This window comes from Perna viridis, chromosome 1, assembly GCF_037379345.1.
Source record: "Perna viridis isolate PV_CMFRI_1.1 ecotype Kerala chromosome 1, ASM3737934v1, whole genome shotgun sequence".
NCBI classification, from domain to species: Eukaryota; Metazoa; Mollusca; class Bivalvia; order Mytilida; family Mytilidae; genus Perna; species Perna viridis.
Window position 1 is genome coordinate 56,440,305 of NC_142445.1, and position 27,490 is coordinate 56,467,794.

The 27,490-nt window shown below is 32.0% G+C and overlaps 1 protein-coding gene across 6 annotated transcripts in view; it reads left to right on the forward strand.

Annotated features, from left to right (window-relative positions):
• Positions 1-222: 222 nt before the first annotated feature.
• The window catches only part of LOC148629495 (transformation/transcription domain-associated protein-like), a 53,583-nt gene continuing 26,315 nt past the window's right edge, over positions 223-27,490 (forward strand). For 2 of the 6 annotated variants that reach the window (XM_088552327.1, XM_088552344.1), the window contains exons 1-40: positions 223-489; positions 2,274-2,387; positions 3,037-3,086; positions 3,377-3,487; positions 3,770-3,874; positions 4,082-4,165; positions 8,095-8,289; positions 10,826-10,992; positions 11,993-12,089; positions 12,394-12,532; positions 12,815-12,893; positions 13,159-13,363; positions 13,872-13,963; positions 14,518-14,852; positions 15,082-15,223; positions 15,469-15,526; positions 15,783-15,836; positions 16,979-17,017; positions 18,017-18,113; positions 18,344-18,438; positions 18,654-18,819; positions 19,472-19,638; positions 19,818-19,907; positions 20,468-20,578; positions 20,729-20,818; positions 21,245-21,396; positions 21,533-21,633; positions 21,846-21,941; positions 22,145-22,320; positions 22,569-22,654; positions 22,868-23,165; positions 23,453-23,602; positions 24,002-24,088; positions 24,282-24,378; positions 24,572-24,693; positions 25,374-25,544; positions 25,928-26,011; positions 26,415-26,534; positions 26,823-26,942; positions 27,078-27,305. In XM_088552327.1, coding sequence (XP_088408453.1) covers positions 2,294-2,387; positions 3,037-3,086; positions 3,377-3,487; positions 3,770-3,874; positions 4,082-4,165; positions 8,095-8,289; positions 10,826-10,992; positions 11,993-12,089; positions 12,394-12,532; positions 12,815-12,893; positions 13,159-13,363; positions 13,872-13,963; positions 14,518-14,852; positions 15,082-15,223; positions 15,469-15,526; positions 15,783-15,836; positions 16,979-17,017; positions 18,017-18,113; positions 18,344-18,438; positions 18,654-18,819; positions 19,472-19,638; positions 19,818-19,907; positions 20,468-20,578; positions 20,729-20,818; positions 21,245-21,396; positions 21,533-21,633; positions 21,846-21,941; positions 22,145-22,320; positions 22,569-22,654; positions 22,868-23,165; positions 23,453-23,602; positions 24,002-24,088; positions 24,282-24,378; positions 24,572-24,693; positions 25,374-25,544; positions 25,928-26,011; positions 26,415-26,534; positions 26,823-26,942; positions 27,078-27,305 — 4,950 coding nt within the window. In that variant the 5' untranslated portion in view covers positions 223-489; positions 2,274-2,293. Of the gene's footprint in view, positions 490-1,468; positions 1,549-2,273; positions 2,388-3,036; positions 3,087-3,376; positions 3,488-3,769; positions 3,875-4,081; positions 4,166-8,094; positions 8,290-10,825; positions 10,993-11,992; positions 12,090-12,393; positions 12,533-12,814; positions 12,894-13,158; positions 13,364-13,871; positions 13,964-14,517; positions 14,853-15,081; positions 15,224-15,468; positions 15,527-15,782; positions 15,837-16,978; positions 17,018-18,016; positions 18,114-18,343; positions 18,439-18,653; positions 18,820-19,471; positions 19,639-19,817; positions 19,908-20,467; positions 20,579-20,728; positions 20,819-21,244; positions 21,397-21,532; positions 21,634-21,845; positions 21,942-22,144; positions 22,321-22,568; positions 22,655-22,867; positions 23,166-23,452; positions 23,603-24,001; positions 24,089-24,281; positions 24,379-24,571; positions 24,694-25,373; positions 25,545-25,927; positions 26,012-26,414; positions 26,535-26,822; positions 26,943-27,077; positions 27,306-27,490 lie in introns of all 6 variants that reach the window. The other 4 variants (XM_088552331.1, XM_088552333.1, XM_088552347.1 and 1 more) reach the window with 4 other exon arrangements.

Consider the following 27,490-nt stretch of genomic DNA (forward strand, 5'->3'; position numbering starts at 1 on the left):
GTTTGCTTTGTCCGTTCGTTCATTCGTTTCGATGCTTTGTTTGTCGGAATATAACAGCTGACCGAGACGAAGTAATCCTCCCAAGTCAGGGTTTTGAATCCGTGGCGAAGGTGGACTCAGAGGATGGACTCTAAACTGAAGTGGGCCGTTTGTAAATTGGCGGGAATAAAACCTTCCCATGATTCCATAACCTTAAAAATGATATGTTTTGTGTACACCTAGCACAACGAAATTTTGTACTGTTTTGTTAATAATATGAGCTATTACTTAGTTGACGACACACTACATGGTCAATGAGACGAAATAGATCCAGTAAATAACGTAAACAAGAATCATTCGTTTTCATCTCAAGTCGTATCCGTGGTCGGTTTTCAGTTAGACGGGACAGCACGCTTCCGGATGTGTAAAGATGCTTAAGTGTACCCAATTTAGGCCCTGTTCTCTTCAGTGCGGGTAATAACCTGTTGCAAAATAAAGCTATTATTTGAGGTATATGTATTTGCATATATATCGACATCAAATTCAGTGTCAAAGTTTGTGAAATGAAACGAGTAATACCTTATTATTTTTTATCGACAGTTGTCTCCCCTAAAGACTCATTTGAGAACGCCGTCGATATGATTTCAAATTTTAATTGTTCAAGTTCAAAGTTTAAAAACTTTATTTTAAAGTCGGTATATGTAAAACATTACAGCACAAGTTCTACTGAGCTTTTTTAACCGACATATATAACAATAACGAGAAGACATGGTCGCATGCAAGACGTACAGGCAGCAGCATTAAAATACAATTAAACATACAAAACAAGCAAGTAAAAATGACAATAATTCAAGAGACAGGTCATATGTGGGAATGTCAAGCTGTGCTTTGCCCTAATTACATACATGCAATAAAATTTACTGTAAATAAACTAAGGTTGAAAATTAAACAGCTAGCAATAAGCATAATCAAATTTTTTCCTGATGTTAGCAGATCAGATGGCACTATAAGCAAGCAAATATAAATTATAAATTAATAAAAACATAAAAGGCACAAAAGCATGAGGTTATGTGCATGCAGTGCATTTGCATGATCTGCCATTCCATACATTAATGAGACTTTAAAATTGATTGAGAGAAGTTGGGGATCTAAAATGGTTTGGCAGCTCGCTCCATAGTTCGGCTGCCATATACCTGAATGATTTTATGCCATGTGGTTGTTCTTACTGATGGAACTGCAGCTAAATACCCTACCTAAAAGAATAATTGGTGTTTGGAATAATTATTAAGTCATGTAAGTGTGATGGGCTTCTTTTTTGTACGATGTTAAAAACCTCAATTGCCGTAGATCTTATCCTTCATGATTTCTGTTGTTGGCATGTTAGATGTTTCTAGTAGTTGTTCATAGTTATTTTGATAGTCTTCATAAATAAATCTGAGTGCTCGTTCTTGGATTTTTTTCAATTTTGTTTGTATTGCTTTTGCTACAGGAATGCCAACTGAGTGGAAAAAAGTTAAAGTTTGATAATACGTAGGAATGATATATGGTAAATTTGCACAATCTGTTCAGGTATTTTCCAATTCTTTTGAGTATATTGTTTTGATGCCTTTTTTGCAAATATTTGAGTTAGTGACTGATGAATTTCAGTTCAAAATCAATGGTTACCCCAAGTAGTTATACTTCATTTTCAAAATGGATTGTATTTCCAGCCAAATTAAAGCTGATATTTTTATCACTTGTTTTTTCTTCCCACAGCCAAAACCTGAAACTTGTCTGGATTTGCCTTCATCTATTTTCTGGAAAACCAATCTATAAGTGCTAAACTGTCAGATTCTATATTTGTTAAAATTGCTGTTAAATATACTCTGCATGCTCTATTCTGCTGAAATTATGAAAGGAAAATAATTGGATAAATACATCTACGTAATATTTGTATTCACATCTGTAATTTTCAATCTTTATTTTAAAAATATAATTGTGAACAGAAATATATTAAATGCAGTTAACCACCAGCCTGACGACCATGGCTGATAAAAGTGCTGGTGGGCTTGCAGAATTTGGCTAATGTGCCAATGATTACTATAGAAATTCATTCAAATTTTTTAGCTTAGGTGTCTTGTTAGAAAATTATATGGGAAAGACTGTAAATGCAAATTCAATTTTTTTTTTTCATACTGTAAAAATGTTCTTGTTTGTTTAATTTCTTGAAGATCTCTGTTGTAAGTAAATATTTGAATGAAATCTATTTTGTTTCCGTGCTGCTGTTGTTATCAATAATTTATATTCTGTTTCAGGCTAATTAAAATTTAATAAAATGTTGGCATCACCATTAAGTCCTCATGATGTGACAGCTCAGTTAACAACTTTTAAGTCCTATGTAGCATTGATTGCAGATCCCACTCCTGGAAGTAAGTTTTGTTAACAATTAGTGTTGGTAACTTAATTAAAATCCATTATTATTAATCAGAATAATTGTCAATTTGAATTGGACTGATTGCAGTAAAAGTGTTTGTTTGAAGTGTTTCAAACACAAAAATCCAGCATACCGGTAGTCTTGTTAGTTGGACCATCTTTCATTTTGAAAATAACCCTATAATATTTTCACTTCACAGTTTTCTTGATTACTCCACTACTGGAGTCTGATATGTGTACTTGCAGTGATGGATTGATGGGGTGAGCAGAGGTGATGTTCACCCGTCTAAATTAGAAAATATGTATATTTTTGCATAAAATCATGATTTTCCCAAAAATTTATTCTCCAATTGGCACGAGAACTTGAATTTGTATTTAGTCTCATATTTTAAATTGGATATTAACCCTTGATATATTTTGACTTCACAGTAACTTAGTATTCTTACATATTTGTTACATACAGCTATGTTCATGAAAACTATTAGGCAGAATGATTACAAATAATATGAACTTGATGATCTCCTCATAAGAGTAGAGGTTAAATGAGAGTTTTGCTGATAAGATCTGACTGCCATTAAATTATTTGAATTGCAAGTTAAAACACACCACAAAATGCCACGATTCAAAGAATTTTTATTTTTTCAGTTGTTGAGAAGAAGTTAAAGGCTGCTCAAGAGCTTAGTGAAAATTTTGAGGTAATGTTTCAAATGACTTTGATCTTCAGTTGCTTTCATGATGATTTGATATAGTTCAATTGATGAAAATTATTTTCAGAAAAACATTAATTGACCACCACATTAGTAATTATTTTTTGCAATAGACAAAGCCATTTTCTAGTTGATGTTTAATTGCATGTGTATGTCAAGATGGAACATTAACTTAGAAGAAATGGAAAGTATATGTTAATCATGGAATCTTTTAATATTATGATGAACAAAAATACACATAAAAATGAATAAAACTGTGAAATGATTGATTACTTCAGAGTGTTGTTCAGTCACCTCAGTATCCACAATTCCTGTGTGAAGCTTTGAAAGTTTTCCTGAAAATTCTTGATGATGGAGACCCCCAGTTTATTGCAGAACAAAATCTGCAGGTAAGTAAATATAGTATACCAACTTGTCTTGGCTAGGAATTGGTCCTTGACTTTCACTCTCTCTGGAAACATATTTTTTATAACAAAGCCCATAGATAGTTTAATAAGGTGTAGTGCACTTTTAAGTAATTCAATAACAAATTTGTAGTTTGAGCTACTTTCCAGTCATGTTATGATATTTCATGTTATAATTTTTGTTAAAGTTTGAACAGAATTTATATATTTATTGCAAATTTATTGAATGACCTGTTATAAAGCTCATGTTCTTCTTTTTTTTTGCAGCAATTACGAAAGTTGTTACTGGAAATTATTCACAGAATTCCTAGCAATGAACATCTAAAGAAATATGTTCCACAGATTTTATCTTTGATGTTTAAACTATTGAAGGTATCTGTTGTTTTCTGTTTCTTTGGTCATGAACATTAAGTTAAACAAATGTTGTATCAGTATATTATTATCACAAATACTGAATTTAATTTTTTTTTATTTTGTTCCTGAACCTAACATTACTATTGTAAGTGTATTGCTTATACCAAATTCAACAGAACTAAATTTCAAAGCATACTTTCATTAACCTGTTATGTTTTCATTTAGATTGAAAATGAAGAGAATGTAGTTGTCTGTCTGAGGATTATTATTGAGTTACATAAACAGTACAGACCACAGTATAATGATGAGGTAAAATAGGTGTATTGCAAAAAAGTAGAATCAGTTACATTGTAATTGTCATGTTATTGATTATAGTCTTGGAAATAGGACGTATAATGTGATCATGGTGCAGTCCGTGCCATAAACTTCTTCAGCTACTAGCCCGAACAGTCAATTTCAGTAGATTTTAATAAAAACATGACTGAATTCATATTTTCACTAGCTCAGTCAAGTTTTACTAGTCACAGGCTTCGGGCTAGTGGCTAAAGGCATTAACTGATGGTGTCTACCCTTCCACATTTTTTTTTTGTTATTTTTCTCTACAATTATTAAAACAACCACTAAATATTTTGACAGAAGCTTTATAGGTATGCCTGGTATTTGATTTCAGATTCAAGCAAAATCAACTTCCTGTTATTTCCTGATAATTTAAAAAAAAATTGATCATTTAGTTTCTGTGGTGGGGAGTGTGGGGTATCCTTTAAAAAACTTTGCTCTTTGTTTTTCTAGCTAGATATAAATTTCAGAGACACTACAATCATTTTAACCCATTCAAGGCACATGATTCCTCAAGGCATCACCTAGCTACGGCCGTATGATGCTTCAAGGCATCATGAAACAAGTAAAAAAAATTTTTTTTAAAGGGAGTTTTTGTACATACTTCACTTCATTGTTCTATACTAATTGTTAAAAACTTATTTGTTATATATCAAATTTTCATTTCATGAATTGAGTTTGAGAAAAATAAACATTTGAGCCTAGTATGAGCGGTTTTAACTCTACTTTTGTTTTGAGGTTATGTCAAGCTGCCATATTTACATCTCGGCGGACATGTGCTTGCTTTTTTTTCTTAAAATTACCTGATAGCTTTTGGAACACATACAGTACTGATTTTGTTTTTGCTATCCAACTTTAACGGGAAAAAAATAGTGCATGAAAAAAGTTCTATTTTTGTCTGACCAATTAAAACTATTTGGGTTAAAAAGGCGGTCTGTAGTATAAAATTGGGTAAACACATAGTATTATCGTCTGTTGACAGTTCCAAAAATGGAGTTGTCAGACGATGATTTTGAGTTAAAATGATTTTCGCAAAATGAAAACAATGCTGCAGTTCAGCGCTATAATGACAGACTAGAGCAAATAGGGATCAGAGATAATGATAATTTAATAGACTCAGATGATGATAATGATAATGGTTATGACCCCCTTGTTGATGAGAGAGGTGACCATCTTCAAGACAATCAAGTTGTAAATGATGATTGGTGGCACAATGGCTTCCTATACTATGAGAGGGGATTGTCGCATTTATTTCTCCCCCGTGGAAATACTGGCCCAACAAAAGTACTGGGTGCAGATAAAAACCCATCAGACTTCTTCTCCCTGCTTTTTCCTGATGAAACTTTACAATTTATCTTGCAAGAAACTGACAAGTTTGCCAAAAAACCAATGAAAACCCTGATAAAAATAAATCTCCATGGTTGACTCCCACTATCCCTGAGATGAAAGCATTTCTCGTTTTGTGTTTCTTAATGGGAATAAATGTTCAGCCAGATATTAAATCTTACTGGTCTACAGACGTATTAATTGAAACCCCTTTTTTTTTTTGGAAAACCATGAAAAGAGATAGGTTTATGCAAATATTAAGGTACCTGCACTTCTCAGATAGTAATCTGGCTCCTTAGCCTGGAGATGCAAATTTTTCTGTATTAGATGAAGTCAATACTATTATGAGCAAATTTGTAGACAAGATGGACAATTAGTATGTACTCAAGAGACAAGTTTCTGTAGATGAAGTAATGGTTCCACTTAAAGGCAGGTTATCTTTCAAGCAATACATGCCAGCACAACCTACAAAATGGGAAATCAAAATGTATGCTTTAGCAGAAGCAGGCACAGGATATATTTCATTCTGCAAAATATATAGTGGTGGAACTGATGGGACAGCTTATGGTCTTGTCCATCGTGTTGTCAAATTGTGCTTAGGAGGAGCTGGAGTCCTAGGGCTGTGATACCATGTTTATATGGATAATTTTTTTCAACACCTGCTTTACTAAATGATCTGTTTGAAAATCACAACACTGGTGCCTTTGGTACAGTCAGGTCAAATCATAGGAAGCTACCAAGGGCCATTATGAGGAAGAACCCTGAAGGAATAACCAATCGTGGGGACATGCAGTTCTGGCAGAAAGGGGCCATCAATGCAACAGTATGGAAAGACAAAAAAATGTAAGTGTTATTTCTACCATACATGACAGCAGTACTGGAACAGTACAAAGAAATGTACCACAGCCCAATGGCCAATTCCAACAGCAGGATATACCATGCCCTCAAATGGTTGTAGACTATACTAAGTATATGGGTGGTGTCAATAGGGCTGATCAGTATATTCAGTATTATGTTTTCCAATACAAGACCCTGAAATGGCCAAAGAGGATTTTTTTTACTATGCTTGAAATTCTTAAATTTAATGCCTTTAGGCTCTTCTTGTGTTCCCTAAATCATCAGCCTGGACCAAATAGGAGAACATTGCCCTTATTAGATTTTTCTAAAGCTGTGGCAGAAGGATTGATTGGTGGATAGACAGGTGGGTCAGTACGTATGGGACATCCATCACCTGTACCAGTGGAAGCTCATTTCACAGAGACATCTATCAAGAACTTTCTAAACAAAAAGCTGGTGCCATGTGTGTCATATGAGAGGGCAGTCCAACCAACAAGACAAAAGGAAACAAACGAAGTATGGCTGCTTAGACTGTGGAAAACATTTATGTCTCCTTGATTGTTTTACCATCTTCCATACCAGGAAATCCTACTACTAACTTTCCATGCATCTTTTTTAATGTTGACTTTAATGTTTGAAACTTTATTTGGACTTTTCAATTTGGAATTTTGGAGTTTAATGTTCATTTAATTAACTTTTGAACTATAAAGAGTGGGCTGTGCATCTTAAGATGACAGATGTTATCAGGTAATTGCAAGGTAAAACTACAAAATACAAGCTCAAATTTAGCAGGCAAGTAAATTTATGTATTGAATTTTTTATGTTTGTTTCCTAAAATATTTTACTGAATGACTATTCAAAGCTATCAACTCCTGAAAAAAAGCCCCATACCAAAACCTGAATATAGAATATCATGTTTTAGAGAGAATTGAAAATAATCACACGGTTAGAAAAATATTCTGTATAAAAAAATTAATATGGTAAAATTAATTAACTAAATAATGAATTTAATTTAATTCGTCCTTATTGCATAGAGTAATAAATCCAGATAAATCTACGATAATGTTTTGGTTTTATTCACTCAATATAGAACAATAAAATTAATCAGGACAACACATGATTTAAGAAACCATTCGTCAAAATTAAGTTGAGTTATTTTTCTTTGCTTCATGTTTACATAACCACAAAACGGTGGCATTTACCTCGCCAGATTTTTTTTTATATTTCTTCAGGATTTTGGACATTATATTGAGATTATATTTCTTCCAATGATGTAAAAATATCTATTTACGTCATGTAAAACTTCAGGAAGCTCATTTTGTAAATGAACAGGACGATATTAGGGGGAGAAAACAAAGGCCAGAAAACGATTGTACTTGATAAAACATTTTCCCCTTGCTTAGTCTTCAAACTCGAGTCTATATTACTGAAATTTTTAGTAAGCCCCTAAAATTTCAAACCGCTAATCAACGTCAAATTTTATTACTCGTCCTTCAAAGTTGAGAAACGTGTTGTAGCAAGCATATGTCAAAAATAAGTCTGGCTAGGAAATCGCTCATGCTAATATTTAGGAATATTAGGAACATGCAGACAAATAAAATTCAGTACTGAAAGTGTTAAAGTCTTAATTTGAGGATTTTTATAATCAACTGTTTAAAGTGTTTTTATAAGATTAATGTCTCAAAATCTAGTTAGGATTTTGAATAATTGAAGTTAAAATCTTTGTAATTTCATTTCAGATCAAGGATTTTCTACAATTTGTAAAGAATATTTACAATGGCTTACCAAATCATTTACCTAAAATTTTTGAACCTCGGAGCCAGATTAAAGTGAAAGATGTCACAGAGATCAATGTAGACCAATTATTACAGGAGACTTTTACAACAACCACCATTCTCACTGATAAGAAAAATGCAGATAATCAGAACATTTCAGTAAGTGTCTTTGTAGTTTGATTGTTATGACCATTTCTACCAATTCACATGTTTAAAAATATTATTAGTTTTTAGCTCACCTGGCCAAAGGCCAAGTGAGCTTATGCCATCACTTGGTGTCCGTTGTCGTCATGGACAAATTAAAAAAAATCTTGTCCTCTGAAACTACTGGACTGACAGGTTTTAGACTTGGCTTGATCGTTCCTTAGGGTGTTCTGCACAAAATGACCGTTAGGATTTTTGATCCATGAAAAAACATGGCCACTGTTACTGAAAATAGAACATAGGGCTCTGATGGCAGTTTGTTGTCCCCTTTCGGCAAATGCTGAAGGGGACTTAGGTTTGCCGTCAGTCCGTCAGTCACACTTTGTTTTCTGAACTTTTTTTTTAATGCCTCATCCAGTTGATTTCATATTTGGTATATAGTCTTATTATGACAAGTTACAAGTTAAGAATGATGTTACGGTTGAACGATTTTTACAGAAGTTATGGCCCTTGGACAGAAAATTTCATGAAATTTTATGTTTTCTGGACTTTTTTTTGTAATGCCTCATCCAATTGATTTCGTATTTTGTATATTGTCTTATCATGACAAGTTACAAGTTTATTTTGCATGACATTATGGTTGAACGATTTTTACAGAAGTTATTGCTGTTGAACATGAAATTTTATGTTTTTCGGACTTTTTTTGTAATGCTTCATCTAATTGATTTCATAGTTGTTAGCTAGTCTTATCATGACAAGTTACAAATTAAATTTAAATGTTATTGCAGCAAAATGGTTTATATGGAACTTATGGCCCTTTGACATAGAAAATTACATAAAATTTTTATGTTTCATCATTTTGATGCAAATTGCTGCTGTCATTCTAGAGTTATTTGCCCTTTAATTCATAATAACGAAGTTTTTTTCAATTTTCCAGGTGATAGAAAGAGAATGTCTTTATGCAGCTTTCTGTAATGCAAAAATGTTATTATCTACTGTAAAATGAAGCTCAGATTTGATTTTGATGGAATTTGCTTTTGCTGTTCAAGAGTTATTTTCTATTGATTGTTAAAAAATAACACCATCCATTGTTAGTTCACATATATAAAAAAAATCTCTTAAAGGCAACGAGTTCAAAGGCCGAAAGAGGACACTGTATTGCATCAGCAATACTGTCAGAATGCTTGTTGCAAATAACTCAAAAACCGTTGCCTTTAGCAAATATATGGCTGGATAATATTGTTCAGCATCATGAGACAGACCTATGCCCAAATTTTCAAAACGATTGGTCAACTGATGTAGGAGTTGCAGCCTTTTTTTTTTTTTGGCATTTTTTGCATGTGCAAATTTGAAAATCTTCTTCTCGAAATCCATTGCACAGTATTCAATAAAAGTTGGCATTTATGTTCCTTAGGGTATCCCACACAAAATGACTGTTGTGATTTTTGATTCATGAAAAAAACATGGCAGCCATTACTAAAAATAGAACATGGGGGTCAGATGGCAGTTTTTTTAAAATAACTCAAAAACTGTTGCCTTTCGCAAATTTTTGGCGAAGTAATATTGTTCGGCATCATGAGAAGGACCTATGCCAAAATTTTCAAAATGATTGGTCAACTGATGTAGGAGTTACGGCCCCTGGAACACTTTTTTTGGCATTTTTCGCATGTGCAACTTTGAAAATGTTCTCAAAATTCATTGCACAGAATTCAATGAAAGTTGGCATATATGTTCCATAGGGTATCCCACACAAAATGACTGTTGGGATTGTTGATTCATGAAAAAACATTGCTGCCGTTACTAAAAATAGAACATAGGGGTCAGATGGCAGTTTTTTGCATATAACTCAAAAACCATTGCCTTTAGCAAATTTCTGGCATGGGTAAAATTGTTAAGCATCATGAGAAGGACCTATGCCAGAATTTTCAAAACCATTGGTCAAATGATGTAGGAGTTACGACCCCTGGAACAGTTTTTTTGTTGGGTTTTTTTCACATGTACAACTTTGAAAATCTTTTTCTCTAAAACCATTTAAGATCATTGAATGAAAATAAGCATAATAGTTCATTAGTGTATTGTGCTCAAAATGACTGTTGTGATTTTTAATCCGTGAATAGATATGGCCGTCTATACTAAAAATGGAACTTAGGGGTCATAAGACAGGTTTTTGAAAAAAATTCAGAAATTGTTGCCTTTAGCAAAATTCTGGTTTAGGTCATGAAAATGCTATGAAAAGCATTTCTTGCATTTGACAATTTAGTTGATTTTAACTTAGCCTGTCTCATTCCTCAAGTTTTTCAAATAAGCAAATGGTTAACCTGGTGAGCGATTCAGGCTCTCTTGAGCCTCTAGTTTGCTAATGTATTTCATGTTTATATTTTGTAATCTAACCAAGTTAATGCTATTTTGGATATTTTTTTGTATTGATTTCTTTTATTTATTTTAGTATAGCATCTTCCTTCAATTTGTGTGATTATTCTTTTTAATGGCATGTATGCTTTTCCTCCATTTCATTACTTGTATCTACACTAAAGATATTGTTTTCTTTTAGTATAACATCATTCCTAAAGGAGTTCTCTCTCTGAAGGTCTTGGCAGAATTACCAATCATAGTGGTCTTGATGTACCAATTGTATAAACCTAATGTTCACCAAGAAGTAGCAGAATTTATACCACTGATTATGAATACTATTATACTCCAACCTTCAGCGGTTCAAAGGTAACTGGCTTCCAATCAATTATATTGAATTGTATAACTTCACTCTTCTGATATAAAGTGGTAGGATGTACTCGTAATAACTTTTCTAATATGAAAGATAATTTAACCTATGACTTAAGAATCACCTAGGTTTGATTTCAGTCTGACAAGAAGTGATCTACTATGCAAATGCATGTTTAATATATGGGACAACTTGGCCCACACACTGGTTGTCCCAAGTCTGTTGGGACCTAGTACAACACTCAACTTATGATGAGTGACACGTCTATTGATTAGGCCTCTATAGCTTATAATTTCTAAAAAGACACACTTCCCTCTTATTAACTTTCACAATATAAGGAATGCAGAGGAATAGAAATTTTTAGCACTACTTTTGTTGAAAAGGTTGCTTTAATTTTTTCACGCATGAAATATACAGTCATAAAATTTGGTTACAGCTTATTTGAAAAAAAGGATTTTATCTTTTGATATGATTACATTATTTTTATTTTGGTCTTTCATTTTCAATCCTGACAGAAGTGAATACATCTGGAGACTTACCTAGAAATTTTGAATGTTAATTTTGTTATTATTAATTTCAGAGCAAGTCCATCCTTCAACAAAGAGATATTTGTAGACTTCATTGCTCACAGGTCTTTCATTTTCAATCCTGACAGAAGTAAATACATCTGAAGACTTATCAAGAAATTTTGAATGTAAATTTGTTATTATTCATTTCAGAGCAAGTCCATCCTTCAACAAAGAGATATTTGTAGACTTCATTGCTCACAGGTCTTTCATTTTCAATCCTGACAGAAGTGAATACATCTGAAGACTTATCAAGAAATTTTGAATGTTAATTTTGTTATTATTCATTTCAGAGCAAGTCCATCCTTCAACAAAGAGATATTTGTAGACTTCATTGCTCACAGGTCTTTCATTTTCAATCCTGACAGAAGTGAATACATCTGAAGACTTATCAAGAAATTTTGAATGTTAATTTTGTTATTATTCATTTCAGAGCAAGTCCATCCTTCAACAAAGAGATATTTGTAGACTTCATTGCAGCACAAATTAAAACCTTATCTTTCCTGGCCTACATTATCAGGATATATCAGGTAGACACATTACTCTTAGGATATAGATATATTCATGGTTAACTACAATATTATTGTAATTTTATAATGAAATGAAATAGGAATGAAATTTAAACCATTTTTGTCTCCTTAATTTGTGAATAGTTTATTTAAAAAGACAAAAAGCTTTATGATTGGTTCACAATGAAAATATTTATTGAGAACACTGTTATTAATGATTATTCTCTCTGCTTTTAATTTTTTTTATCTTTTTTTGTGGAATGTTTCATAACAGAATTGTTTTGATTTCTCCTATTCTTAAATAAAGTATGTACCATTTCTGTAGGAACAAGTACAGGCTCATTCTGCACAGATGGTCAAAGGTCTTCTGGGATTATTGACTCATTGTCCACAGGAAGTAGCACATCTAAGGAAGGAACTTCTAATTGCTGCCAGACATATCCTTGCTACTGACCTAAGAAACAGTATGTTTTGACTTATCGAAGTTCTGTTTAAAGAAATTCCATCAGCACATTGTAAACTTAGTTGTATTTTTCTTTTTTTTTTTTATAAAAACCCACTTTTGATGGACAATTGTTGTTAGTGATTGAGTAATTGTCTTGCAAATTCATTTTAATAATAACATTAGTTTGATTTTAATTGTTTAAATTCTTACACAATAACATAATGATAAATTCATAATATCAGTGATGTAGAATATTATTGGCTCAACTTATTGACAAAATATTTTCTTTTATTTTTTACAGAGTTTGTATCTTGTATAGACCAGCTTTTTGATGAGAATGTATTGATTGGTACAGGATGGACAACATATGAATCACTTAGGTTTGTTTATAAGCTTGTATTGTAATTATTCATGGCTTCCTCTTCGGAGTGTTGAGTGAATTTAAAAAAAAAAAGATTAATATGGTATTATTGTAACAAGAATGCAAAGTTCTCAAAAATTAAATTTTCATATTTATATGCTATAACTCAGAGATCCTTATAGACCAATATGTTTAGTTACAATGTATTATATTTGACCCCCAAGGTATACCCAATGGTAATACATATAAACAGTAACTTAACATTTGTCACACTTGTGTTTTAGACCTTTAGCATACAGTACTTTAGCAGACTTGGTTCACCACGTTAGACAAGCTCTGCCTCTGACCAATCTATCTCTGGCTGTCAATCTGTTCTCTAAAAATGTCCATGATGATTCTCTACCCAGCAGCATACAGACAATGTCATGTAAACTTCTATTGAATCTGGTGGAATGTATCAGGGCTAAGAGTGAACAGGACAATGGCAATGTAAGTGAAGTCTGAAGAATTTCAACCTAAAAATGGAATTAATTTGCTTACCTTTTTGCTCATTTTTAAATAGGGTATACTGTGAAAGTACATTTTTTGTACTTACATATTCGTGGCTATCAATTTTTGTGGTTATAGGAATAAGATTCTTGAATTCATGGTTTTTTTATGATTCTGTCACATAATTTAAAGTAAATAATCCTTTTCATTGGGAATCAAATTTTGTGGTTTACCTTCCCCATGAAATCCTTAAAAATTGGTACCCCACAAACAATAGTACTTTCACAGTATAGTGATAGTTTAGGTTATGTAATAAAAATTATTTAAGATATCGTTTGTTCACAACTTCTAACAATATCCTTATTTGCAGCTCATTGGGTCGACCATATTATGTCATATTGAAGTCAAATAATGGGACAGAAAACAGTTTTCTATTATTTTATTCCTGTAAGATTATGTTTAATATTCTAAAGAAAAAGAATGAGATTAAAGTAATGTTATTTTCCAGGGGAGAGAACTGTTGATGAGAATGCTTGAAGTGTTTGTTCTAAAATTCAAGTCCATTGCAAAAATACAGCTCCCGCAGATTCTGCAAAAATGGTAAGAATGATGATACTGGGTTTAGACAGTGGGTTGAAATACTGTATGTTGGGTATTTTTCATGGGTGCTAATTTGGGCAAATTTTAGCAGTTTCTCTAAAATCACCAAAATAAATTCTGCAGAATATTTATTTAGGGCTTAAGTACTCAGTGCATCACTAAGTAAAGTAAGAAATGCCAAAGATTTCCATATACCTTATTGGCAAAAATTTGCCAAATTTTACTATTGCTAAAATAATATGTCATACAGTGATATTGGTATAACTTATCAATAAGTTGTTTATTGTTTAATTCTTATGTTTTTTTTTTTATATTTGAACCTTAATAAGTGAATTCTCCAGGATTTATTGGATTTGGATAATGTACCACATGATAAATTCCTAAACTTATAGCCGTAAATGTAATAATCATTTACAAACATTGATTATATGTTGAGTCATCCTGTAGATTCACCTTTTTTTTCTAGCAGCACCGACTGAATTGTTCCTGTACTATATAAGTCATTGATCTGATCTGTTTACTGGCTCATTATAGAAACATCTTTGTATTTTCAGTAAACAGCAGCCTCAGACCTCTCAATCATCACAGCCATCAACATTTGATTCTAAAGCAGATACAAAGGTTGACACCAAACCTGTCGTAGAACCTCAGAAACAGCCATCTCCAGACTCAGCTCTGGACACCAAGCTTCCTTCCTCGTCACTGCTTGGGGATACTTCATCCAAAGACAAGGATGATAAAATTTGGCCAGACAAATCAACCAACAGATTTGGAATTACTCCAGGACAGACTAGTACATACACAGTAAATGACTGCAGAAGTTTAGTGAAAACTCTGGTGTGTGGTGTCAAGACTATCACATGGGGAATTGTGTCATGTAAAAATACAGGTAACAGTTAGAAAATATACACCTTTAGGTTTTATTTATTGTTAAACATGAATGTGTGAAGTTATTTGCCGTATATAAGTGATGTTTTTGTAATAGAAATTTATAAACATTTAAGATTTAAGATAATTGTGTGCATCTGGTCAGAATATTTTTTATCAAACATTACCAGATTTTATTATCTGTTTAATTTTCCTGGACTTTGTATAGCAATTATTTTAATTTTAAATAGATTCCACAGCTGTTCCAGCTAAACAGTTCCTACCAAAGGAAACCCTGGTTTACATAAGACTGGTAAAGTATGCTCTACAGGCATTGGATATCTACACCATAAATGTGTCTCCTAATGGTCAGGCAGTGATCAGACCTGCTGTGTGAGTTCACTGCTAACATTACTCTTATTATATCAATTTGTTTCTTTTGTGTTTTTTTTAGGTCAAAATGAATCTTAGTTTCTTTCTGTGTTTATTTTAGTAGAATATTAAATATAATCCTGTATATATTTTTATGTTAGCATTTCAAGATAAAATGTAATAAATTTTTTTTTTTATTTTTTCCTGTGTGTTGAAAATTTCATGTTACTGTCCTGTTTTGTTAAGAACAAATCTTTGTCTTGTAGTGTACAAAGTGTGAGAACAAAAGAAGAAAAAGAAGTTTTAGAACACTTTGCTGGAGTGGTAAGTCTGGACTTTGAACACATCTTTGTTTTTTGTTAATCTGAAATAGTCATTTGAGAAATTAATTAATTGACAAAACATGCTGGCTTGACATGACAAAAATTGAAGGAATGAAACAATTCTTCAATTATTACTACTGTAAATATTTTTTTATGGACATAAAATAGTATCATAGTATTATTAATGGTTTTAATGGGTATGCCAAAAGTTTGTTTAATTATTTATTTAGTGCTAATAGGGATTTAATATGTTTCAGTTTAACATGATGCATACATTGACTTTCAAAGAAATATTTTCAACAACAGTAGAGGTAAGATTTATACCATATTTTTCAAACTACAAGTCAATATTTTTTTTCAGCAAAATGTCGACCTAAACTTACAATCCACATCAACTTGTATAAGGATTTTACAAAAACTATTCTACAAGTGATTTCATCAGATTTGATTACATTACATTGATTGGTTTCATTTATAATACGGGGTAAACTGCAATCATATGTCTTAGGATTTAACAAAAGCCAAAAAATCAAACCCGCGATCGATTGAACTTAAAAAGTAATTGATCAGTGCTGCTATCCATTCATGAATGAATAAAACGATGTCATATTAAGTCATCCCTAAGTGATATTTTTCAAAACCGTTAAAATATATAAACAAACTCTTGAAGATATGTTTACAGAATCTTTAATCGGATCATTCCAGTCCTTTTATATGCATATTTATACCCATTTATGATATGTCGTAACACATTCGCACGTGGTGCAAATTATAATCAATGTGTTATCTAATTTGCTAATTGCAACCAGATGTAATTGTAATATATGATTATATTGTTTATTAATTACTGGTCTTAATTTTGACTGGTTATCCTGACTAATTTCGTACCTTGGTGGCCACGCTTGACATTTTTATGAACTTCTGGTTTCAGTATCAGAGCAATTGACACAAATTTAAATAAAACTAATGAAACTCATTTACAAAATATGCTTTAATAAAAATACTAACAAATTTAACGATATCATTTAAAGTTACTTCACTTGAATAATATGATTTGAAAAACTTCCACTGACAACTTCGGTATGTAAACATCGATGACCTAAGATACACGTCGGATCCCTGACTTATCTTGCAAATTCGACTTATCTATGGTTTTTTTTGTCTATTTGAGTCAAAATTCAGCGATTCGACTTGTATTCCACTTCAACTTATAGGTCGAAAGATACAGTAACATTGATCATAAGTTATGACGTAACAATGCTATTTTCTGTTATGACATCATTACTTACGATCAACTTTATACTTACGACCTTTTGTGAAATCGACACCTGAACTTCACTGTCTGCCAAATCCTGGAAGAGTTCTCTTTATACTCTATGTTTGTGTTGACTGATATAAATGAATTTTGATGCCATATTTGTTGCAATTTATAAAAGTTGTTTTTCTTTTAAAGTATATGGTTGATAGAATCCACAACAACTATGCTCTTCAGGTTAGTAACACATTCTTTTATGTAAATAACATAAACATATTAGGTTGTAAAAATCATCGAAGCTTCAGGTCAAGATAATTATTATCATGCATCTTATTTTTAATATAATTAAGTGCATGTCCTTGGTTTGGATATGTTTGACATGATTTATGTAATTCTCAACTACTTGTTTTTCAATAATTTTATCAGTTATTGTTCTTAGGTTACCCACGAAATGATAGTGTGTATAAGAGCAGGTTTTTCACATAATATTTACAACTTTGTTAAGGGTGCACTATACAGTTACATTAAGGTGCACTGTTTCACACATCAAGTTACCCCGGTCAAATTTTGTAAAACTTAAAATTAAAAGTTGAAATTTGGTGGATATATTGTTTAAATGTAGATAAGCATTTATACATAGACAGATGTAATATATGTTATGGTAAACAGGTGTAATTTAAATGAAAAATGGTATCCAGAATGTTTCAGTCCCCTGCCGTATTCAGTTCTCTCCTCAGCATCAAATGGCTGAATTTCAAAATACCTTATTTCACACGAACTTTTGGGACTAAAATTGTGAGAGAATGAATCGAAAGGGTCTTTTTATTTTTTCCTTTTTTCCACCTATTCCATGCATGCTTTCATCCTGTGGTAGTGTCTAAGTGCCTGATATTTTATAAAGCATAGTATTTGGCTGTTAGTTTTGGAAAGGCACCCCTGATTTGTACTAAAACTCAGTAATATTTTTTTCAGTATGTTACCATGGTTACTTGATTTAATAAGAATAATTATTAAATTGCTTATAAATGACTTGAACCTCCATACACCAAGGTTTTAAAAATTATGCACTTTTTTATGACAAAACACTAGAAATTTCTGTGTGGACTGCCTTAAAACAGCTTTATTTCAACAAAATGAGACCAAATTTTCTGAAATGACCTAACTGTATTGTACTGATACATTCTCATAAATCAGAATAAGAAAGCAGTTATCAAAGTGGCTTTTTATCTTTTATAGATTGTAGCAAACTCATTTCTGGCCAACCCAACAACTTCCCCTACATTTGCTACCATACTGGTGGATTACCTCTTGGCACGACTTGAAGAGATGGGATGTAAGTAATGCTTAATACATGTTTTTTTCCTCACTAGAACTAAAATTATGTTTCACTCTTCTATTTACTAAAGTAGAAATTTTTTATAGATTGTTACAGAAAGGTCTTTAGTAATGGAAAAAGAGAAGCAGTGGAGAAATATACAATAGAATTTTAACAATGTCATAAGCAGGTTTTCAAATTTACACAATAATTGTTTATATTATATAAATTTTTGTTTCTCTTTCCAGCTAATATGGACAGATCAAATTTATATTTGAAACTATTCAAACTTGTATTTGGCTCAGTCTCGCTGTTTGCTGCTGAGAATGAACAAATGTTAAAGGTATGACATTATTATAAATGATATCAAAAACCTTAAATTTCCAATGTTTTACTACTTGGTATAAAATTTTAAGTTTGGCATGCTTGCATATATACATGTATTTATTTGTACATGTTCTGATGATAATTACTGTTAATAGGTATTTTCACATATGGTTATGGTATTCTGTATTATGTACACAAACTATGAGATTGTTCACTGCATTCTCATTTCAGCCACACTTACATGTGATAGTGAACAGATCAATGGAATTAGCTATGAGTGCCAAGGAGCCATACAACTACTTCCTTTTACTAAGGGCATTATTTAGGTCAATTGGTGGAGGAAGTCATGATCTTCTTTACCAGGAATTTCTTCCCTTACTGCCTAATTTGCTTCAAGGTATGTTTGGAACTGTTAAATAAGTATTGATAAACAAAGATAATATAGTGATCTCTGTCTAAACTGAACCCTAATAAACTGAACACCTGTCTTTTGAAGTCCCTTCACCTGGGTAAACCAAACAAATTTTACAATTTGATAGGGACTTGGTTTAGAAGGTTCGTAAGGTCCACAAGGGTATTCACCAACCCAGTAGTCTGACTAGTCTAGCTCTTATTTATAACAGCTTTTACCATATTTATCACAATTTTCAGTATTACAAATTTCAAAATACATATAACACTGGGGCTTCATACCTTGTATTGCACATGGTAGAATGTCTATGTGGTGGATTTGGCTTCTTATTTTGATAGTTTTGGGTTTGAGTGTTTCTTGTAAACAATTAATTTTTGGATTTAGATTTTCCAATATATTGAATTCTAATGTATACATCATATCGGAATTTGCAATATAAATGATTGATATTTTTGTATTTCAATGTATTAATTTATAGAATATTGCTGTATTTTCATACCTTAATTTATTTCATACAGAAGAACTATGCTATAATGACATAGCTTACATTTTTTCTTTAGTGAATGGTTGGAAAATGAACAGTCTAGTACTTACACACTTTTCTGATAAAAACAAAAATGATATTCAACTATTTTAGGTCTTAACAGTTTACAGAGTGGATTACATAGGCAGCACATGAAAGATTTGTTTGTAGAACTGTGTTTGACTGTTCCAGTACGTCTCAGTTCATTGCTGCCATATCTTCCTATGTTAATGGATCCACTTGTATCTGCTTTAAATGGGTCACAGACTTTAGTCAGTCAGGTAAGTCATCTCCATAAAAAATTACCACTGGTTTTAGACACTTTTGAATTATGAATTTTATGTCTATTTTTACCTTGATTTTTTGTTGTTGTCGCAAAAGGTATGATCTTTTGTTTGAAATTGTTTTCACTGATAGTGGAAAATAACATTCTAAAAAGTGACTTTAATCTGTTCTTCAGGGTTTGAGAACATTAGAACTGTGTGTAGACAACCTTCAACCAGATTTTCTGTATGACCACATTCAACCTGTCAGAGCTGAACTTATGCAGGTGAGTGAGACTTTTAAACCTCTAATCATTTTATTACTGTAATAAATCTCAGTTTTAAGCTATTTCTTTACATCTAAAGGTAATTATACATATTTTTTGTAGATCCTTATTTATTCCCTCCACTAACTTTGGTGGGGAGACATATTGTTTTTGCCCTATCTGTCCATCATGTTTTTGTAAGTGCTACTCCTTTGAAACTATTGCACCAAATATCATGAAACTTTGTAGGTAGTTAAAACATGATGTGTAGCATATCTTGCAGGACATTATGATCCACTGATTTTTGGGAGTAATGCCCCTTGACCTTTAGAACAGTGGAGACAAATATTTTTGGAGGCAAAAACAACTTAAATTTCATGCTGAGTATAAGGAGCTATACTCCTGGTGTCAGTTTCACAAAAAGTTGTAAGTGTAAAGTTGATCATAAATAATGACGTCATAAACTAAAATATCTTTGTGACGTCATGATTTACGATCAATTTCACACTTACGACTTTTTGTGAAACCGACGCCTGTACTTTGATACTAGAATTCAGAGAGAAAGTACAATTTTTTTTCAGGCCCTGTGGAAGACATTGAGAAATCCTGTTGACAACATAGCTCATGTGGCTTTCAGAGTTCTTGGCAAGTTTGGAGGGGGCAACAGAAAAATGCTACGAGAACCACAGAGAGTAAGTTTAAAAATGAGAGGTATTTTTTTCTATTTTTAAGGGGTTCTGTGTAATAGTTCTAATAAATAAAAATTTTGTAGTTTCTATGCAGTATTGATTTATTTTTTTGTTATTCATAATGCATCTTATTTTATTGTTTATCCTTTGCAGCTTCAATATAATGACAAAGAAACAGCTGGACCTTGTATAACCATATACTTTCAGGATTCAAAAACTCCCATTTCTCTTCCAGTGGAAAAGGTATGTTAAATCCTTTCGAGAGTGGTCATATTTTTAACGCTGCCTTTAAAGAAAAATAATACCTGAAAATGTTAAAGGCTTATAATGTATTTTCGTTGGATATTGTAAACCAAGGAAATTTTCACTTTTCCTTTTTTCATGGTTTCAGTGGTTAATCTGCTTTTGTGCAATTTCAAATCTGTGGTCATTCTTCATATAGTATTATAATATTCTTTGAAAAAAATATTCACAACAGTAACATATAAATAGGGAAAATAGAATTGTTGTGAAAATTAGAGTTTGTATCCAGATTTATATTTTAATTGTTTAAAAATTTGCACCCATTTCTTCTAGCTGTGCATATTATTTTTGACTAAGGTTTTAATTCATGTTGATATACTTAGTCAGATTGATTTATATTTGTCTAATAGTTTCTTTCCATTTAAGGCTATAGATGCTGCCCTAACAGCTTTGAAATGCAGTACAACAGAGAACTTTGTAAGACGTCAGGCTTGGGAACTCATTAAATGTTTCCTAGTGTCTGTCATGAACTTAGAAGATGATAAACAGACACTTACGTACATCTTTACTCATGCAAGGTAAAATTTTGGGAATAAGTATTGAATTTGTGGTACAATGGTAGTATATCTGTCTGAAAAAGTTGTTGATCATTATGAATTCATTACTTTTTGAAAAAAATGCAGTTTAGATTTAACAAGTGTTTTTATTATGCAGTTTCACAGAGAATGAAGTACCATTACAGACTGGACCCTTGTATAAAACTCCTGACTCACACTCAAGGAAAGTCCATGAACAGGCTCTTACTGGAATGTTTGGTATGTGTCAATTTAGCCTTAAATTACAAATTTCATTTCAAAAATGATGTCAATATTCACAACAGTATTGTTTAGATACATGCATTGAAGCATTCAGGAGAATATTCAATGTATTAACCATTGAGTAATCAATATTGTCTTTGGAAAATTTTGAATTTCTAATATGATATTGGATGTCTTCTAATGTCTTGAAACATAATATTTTGTTACAGTTGCTGCAGCAATCAAAGAGCTACGACAAACAGCATTGCCTTTTATGGCCTGTATGGTCCGCCACTATACCATGATCTCTATATCTCAGCAAACAGGTAAGCTTCTGATGCATTTACTCAAATTGAAGTGGTTTTAAACGTTGGATGCCTGTTATGTGTCCATATTTTTATTTATTTATTTAATTTAAAGACTTATTTTTCTTAGATTTGTTGCTAGCAGCTGTGTCTATTTTCATAGTTTTAAAATATTTATACTCATTAACTTTGTTTCTTACAATGAATATTTTGTCTTATGTTAGGACCATACCCAGTTGGTGACAAACAGAACAAGCTCCATGGTATGGACACACAGATATTGATTGATGCTTTGGCTGTAATTATGGGACATGAAGAGAAAGAGCTTTGTAAACCTGGGAATCTAGCTCTGGTACTGATATTGGATACAGCTACAACCATTTTAGGATCTAAGGAAAAGGTGGGGTTTTATTTAGTAATGATACATTGAGTGTGGCATGTTTGAAATTGCAGTTGATTTGTTTGCTGTTAGACAGTTTGTTTAGTTAATGAAGATCAATTATGAATTCTACTTTAATTTATCTGAAGGAAATTTTGTGCATGTACTTGAATTAAAACTTTTGAAAATATGTGATGTTTAAAAACTAATTATATTACTTATCAGTTGGTATTTTCAATGGAATTAGATCTTTGTTTTTATTTTTTTAGGCTTGCAAACTTCCTACATTTGAGTACTTGGTTGAAAGAATGTGTTCACTGTGTTATGAAAGGGCTTGGTATGCTAAGGTTGGAGGGTAAGTTTCTAATTTATTTTCTGGTTAATATTATAAATGATGGAGTATTATTTCAAAAATACTAATATTCTTGCTAGCAAAAAAAAAAATTACAATACGAATGATTTAGACTGAATCATGGATTTGCTGAGCTTATTTAATTTTTGCAGAACTGGCTGAAAAAAGTTTATTTTAAAGTATGATTAGAGGAAAAATTATTTGTTTTTCTTTCAGGTGCCTGGCCATTAAATTTATGTATGAGAGAATGGCATTAAGTTGGGTTTTAGAACACCAATTCTCATTTCTCAAAGCTTTGCTGTTTGTTATGATGGACTTAACTAAAGAGGTATCCAGTGGGGCTGTGGATTTAGCCAAACATAATCTAGAAAATATGCTGGTTAAGTGCTCACAGGAAATAACTCAATCAAAGGAAAATAAAGAAATCTTGGCAGTTCAGAAGAAATCATTTCATGAAGTGACCCATGAACTTGTGAGGCAGATTACTTCACCTAATACTATAGTCAGAGAACAGGTTTGTTCCAATTTACATTTATCAATATTCAGTAAAGTCTCAGTAGTGTAACAAAAGTCTTTGATATGATTTGATAAAGCTAACTAGATTTCAGAATGTTGTTACTTTAAGATTTCTTGTAAATTTCATTGGAAATCATTTTAATAGGGACATCAGGGGTACAACAACCAAACGGTGCATTATCAAGTAAGTCAAATGTTATTTGAGTACAAATAGCTTTGTCCCTCATAAATCCTATTAATAGGTTTTGTAATCTACTTCTTGTACATTTTTTTCACTCTCCTCAGGCAATGCACTCCCTAGAGACCTTGGCTAAGACTACAGGAAAGTCTGTAACTGAGATCATGGAGCCACACAAAGATGTACTACAAGATATGATACCACCAAAGAAGCACCTCCTCCGACATCAACCTGCTAATGCACAGATAGGATTGATGGTAAAATATAGGATTATTTTGTGATGATGTCTTACAGCATCACAATTTTTTCTTCGTATATGTCAACTTATTGATGTATAGTTTTGTCTAATTGTATATGCCAACTTACACACACTATTAGGATAAAGTAAATCATGAAAGACAATTCTTTCAGAAGTAAAATTAACATTTTGATTGCACTAAACATGAGTTTATTTATGTATTAACATGTCTTTATCATAGTTGTGTCTTTTGGTATTTGCCCATTAGCACAAACCATTGGAATAAATTAAAATCGAGAAAAGTTTTTCAGAAGTCAGTTTTCTGAAGTTATAGATTGCATTTTCAGGTATATATTGTTTTAGGAAACATTACCTTTGTATTTAATCTTGATTTTCAATTTTGTTTTCTTTTTTACAGGATGGTAATACTTTCTGCACTACACTGGAGCCAAGGCTGTTTACCATAGATCTGAATGTATTGGAACATAATGTCTTCTTCACTGAGGCAAGTCTGGGAGATTAACTTCTTCAGGGATATTATCTAATATCATTCAGGACAACTATTCAGAATAGGAATGAAAACAAACTATTTATTGCAATTATTCATAGTGAATAAATTACATAACTTAGATTGGTTATATAGAGATTTGTAAGAATGTACAGGTCTGTGATTGTTTATATTAACTTGTCTATTTTAGTTGCTGAGTTTGTGTGAAGCTGAAGATGCTGTATTACTCAAACTGCCATGTTATAAGTCTGTCACAGATCTGGTTCCATTAAGGAAAAGTGCTCTTCGTTAGTATATAACTATATATCTTTTGTTATCTACATCAGTTAAAATGTGCTGTTCTTTTTTAGAAATAAGAATATTTGTTTGGACATTAGTTTACTTCTAGTTCATCTTAAAAATTGTAAATTGTAATATTAGTAAAATTGAACATGAAATAATGATGTACCTTTTTAGTACCTGTATCTGTTCATTTTATAGGTGCTCTCGCTGCATGCCATTACATTGCCAACAGAAGGGAGAAGATATTTAATGTTCTATATAAAGCTCTTAACAGTAACAGTACTGATCTTCAAGAAGTAGCACATAACTGTATGAAGAAGGTAATCACTTTACTAATGGTCAGAAAATTAGTCTGGGCCTAATCTAGAGGGAGAAATGAACAAATGCTTCTCCTTTTTTTGTGATCACTTCTCCTCATTTGTTTTTGACAGAATCAAGTTTTTGTAATAGTTTACAAAGACATTATTATTTTTCAAGCAGAATTGATGAAAACTTTTCATTGTCATCTATGTTTAGAGTAATCAAGGTAACCAAGACTCTAGCAGTTAGGTTTAGATATAGATTTAGGTTAGTAAGTTTTCTGTATTCCCCATCAACAAATTTGACATGTGTAGTGATCCTCTCTTGTCCATCTAATTTTTGAGATAAGAATAGTTTTAAATTTTAAAATAATGCTTTAAACATGAAAAGATTTGAATTGATCATGGTGTATATTAGTTTCATTTTGCTTTGAGAACTTGGAATAGGAGTGTCTATGATCACCAGATTAACCTTCTCTAGTTTCATGTAATTGCACTATCTTTTATTTTGGTTTATATTGTTAGTATACCACAAGTTTTTAATACTATGGTAGTTTCCATGATACTGCTAACTTACTTCCGAGGTATAGTGACTTTTTTGCAAAGGTGTATTATCTGTTATTGTTCAACTTTGATAATGTATTAAGTTTTATTTTTTAGTTGTAGTTTGATCTTATGTTTGCTATCTTCCTTGATTGTAGTTTATATCAGGATGTCAGATTGACATGGAAAGTGTACACCAGGCTATCAGACCCCTTCTCCTGACTCTTGGCGACCACAGAAGTCTCAACTCTAATGTCATCAAACGACTGTCATACATCACACAGTTGTTTCCAAATACATTCAATGAGAAACTTTGTGAACAGTTGTTGGTAAGTGGTGTCAATCATAGAAATAGTGTTCACTGTTTCATAATTGATGCCCAAACACACCTTTCCTTGTAGAGTACCTACTAGATGTTCTTCACTTTTTTTATGCACCAGCACAAACTTTATCTTCAAAGATTCCATTTGTATCACATGAGGTTGAAAGTTATGAAAATAATCAGATCTTTTGACTCGTAGAATATCCCTGTATTGGTCTTTTGTCAAATGTTTTTCTATTTGTCCGTAGAAAGAGCAAATTGTGGTTTTAAGGTACCTAAAAATTGGAATAGTAGAAGAAAATACCATGTATTTTCTCACTTTTCAACTCAAAATATGAGAGGAGTTCATGATATACATGTACAAGGAAAACTACTTTCCTGATTTTACAGACTCACTTAAAGAAGTGGTTAGAGGTTGCTGCAATCAGTCAGAAAAGTGGACAGAGTAAAGCCAATGGTCAGGTCATTGGTCAGGTAAGTTAATGTTTTGAATTCAGTGTGTAGATAATATAGTTGTTACTTTTTAATCTTTATGTTAATTTATGATAGTATGTATTTAGTAATGATCTATTTCTTTCTGTAGACTACTGTAAATTTAGGAATCAAAAAGTTAAGTGAAATTGGATTCATTTTCCACGTAATGAATACTTGCAGATTTTGTCAAATGGAATCAATGTTTCTTAGTTAATCTTCCAAAATGCAAATATAATCAGCAATAATTAGCTTCAATGGGTAGTATCTGTTCACATAATGATATATACATTTTCCCCTCATCCTGGCAATTGTAATTTATCATGGTTTGTAGATTTTCTTAAATTACAGTACGTGTAGAAAACAGAAATAGATCATAAATAATACAAATTTATTTTTGTTTCAGGAATTGAAAACCTGTGCTTCTATTATCAACATTTTCCACATGATTCCAGCAGCCAGTAACAAGCTGATAGAACCTCTGGTTGTACTAACATTACAGGGAGAGAAAGGCATGTTCCTGGAGGTAAGAGATAACATCAAACATTCTGATTAGACAGTAACTAGGTGATCGGGAAATCATGGAAATGTTTTGTGCACTTAATATCTGGCCATTAGTATATGAGGATCATTAGAAATGATTTAGGATTGGTGCATTGTGTTAAGTTTTATATGAGTATACAATATAACATTAACTTACATGTAGTACAATAAATGGTAACCACTTTAGATTTGTTGTCAATGGTCAAATACCACTTTTCAGATATAAAATCTGCCAGTTTTTTATGGTATTCTATGTTCTATTTTTATATAGGCTGGAAGTCCCTTCAGAGATCCATTAGTCAGGTTCCTGTTGAGATATCCAGATACAGCCATAGAATTGTTCCTACAAGAATCTCATCTCCAAGATCAACAATGGACTAGACTTTTTGAGGTAAGAGGGAGTGATAAAGTAGTAAAAATTTAAATGTTTAATCTGATTTTGTAGAAATACTCTCAGTGTGCTTCTTATAAACCATTGTATTGTTTGATAATGATATCTATATGCATTTTATTATTTTGATTTCAGTATGTATTAGCACATAAAGATGGCAAACCATTGAGAGAAATATTGGAGAAGAACCCCCAGAGATTGATAGCTTTGACACAGCAGGCCCAACCTGTGGTAGACATTTCAGCCTCTCCCTCTTCCCTGCCCCCTATTGCTGGAATGCAAGATATGCAGTACCAGATGATATCAATGGTCCATATCTTGTCAAGATGTGAGGAGGAATGGCTGTCTCAAAATGTAGATGTGGTAGGTAAACTTAAAATATTGATGCTGTGCTAAGATTTTCTATTTTATTTGCCCAATTTGTTTAATCGTCCAATCATATGAATAATTTCTACTTAGATATGTAAAACACTGTTGATTATGGCAATTAGTTTTTTTTTTATTTGTTGCAATTACACTTTGTAGTTACATTCTTTTTTTCATTTCAG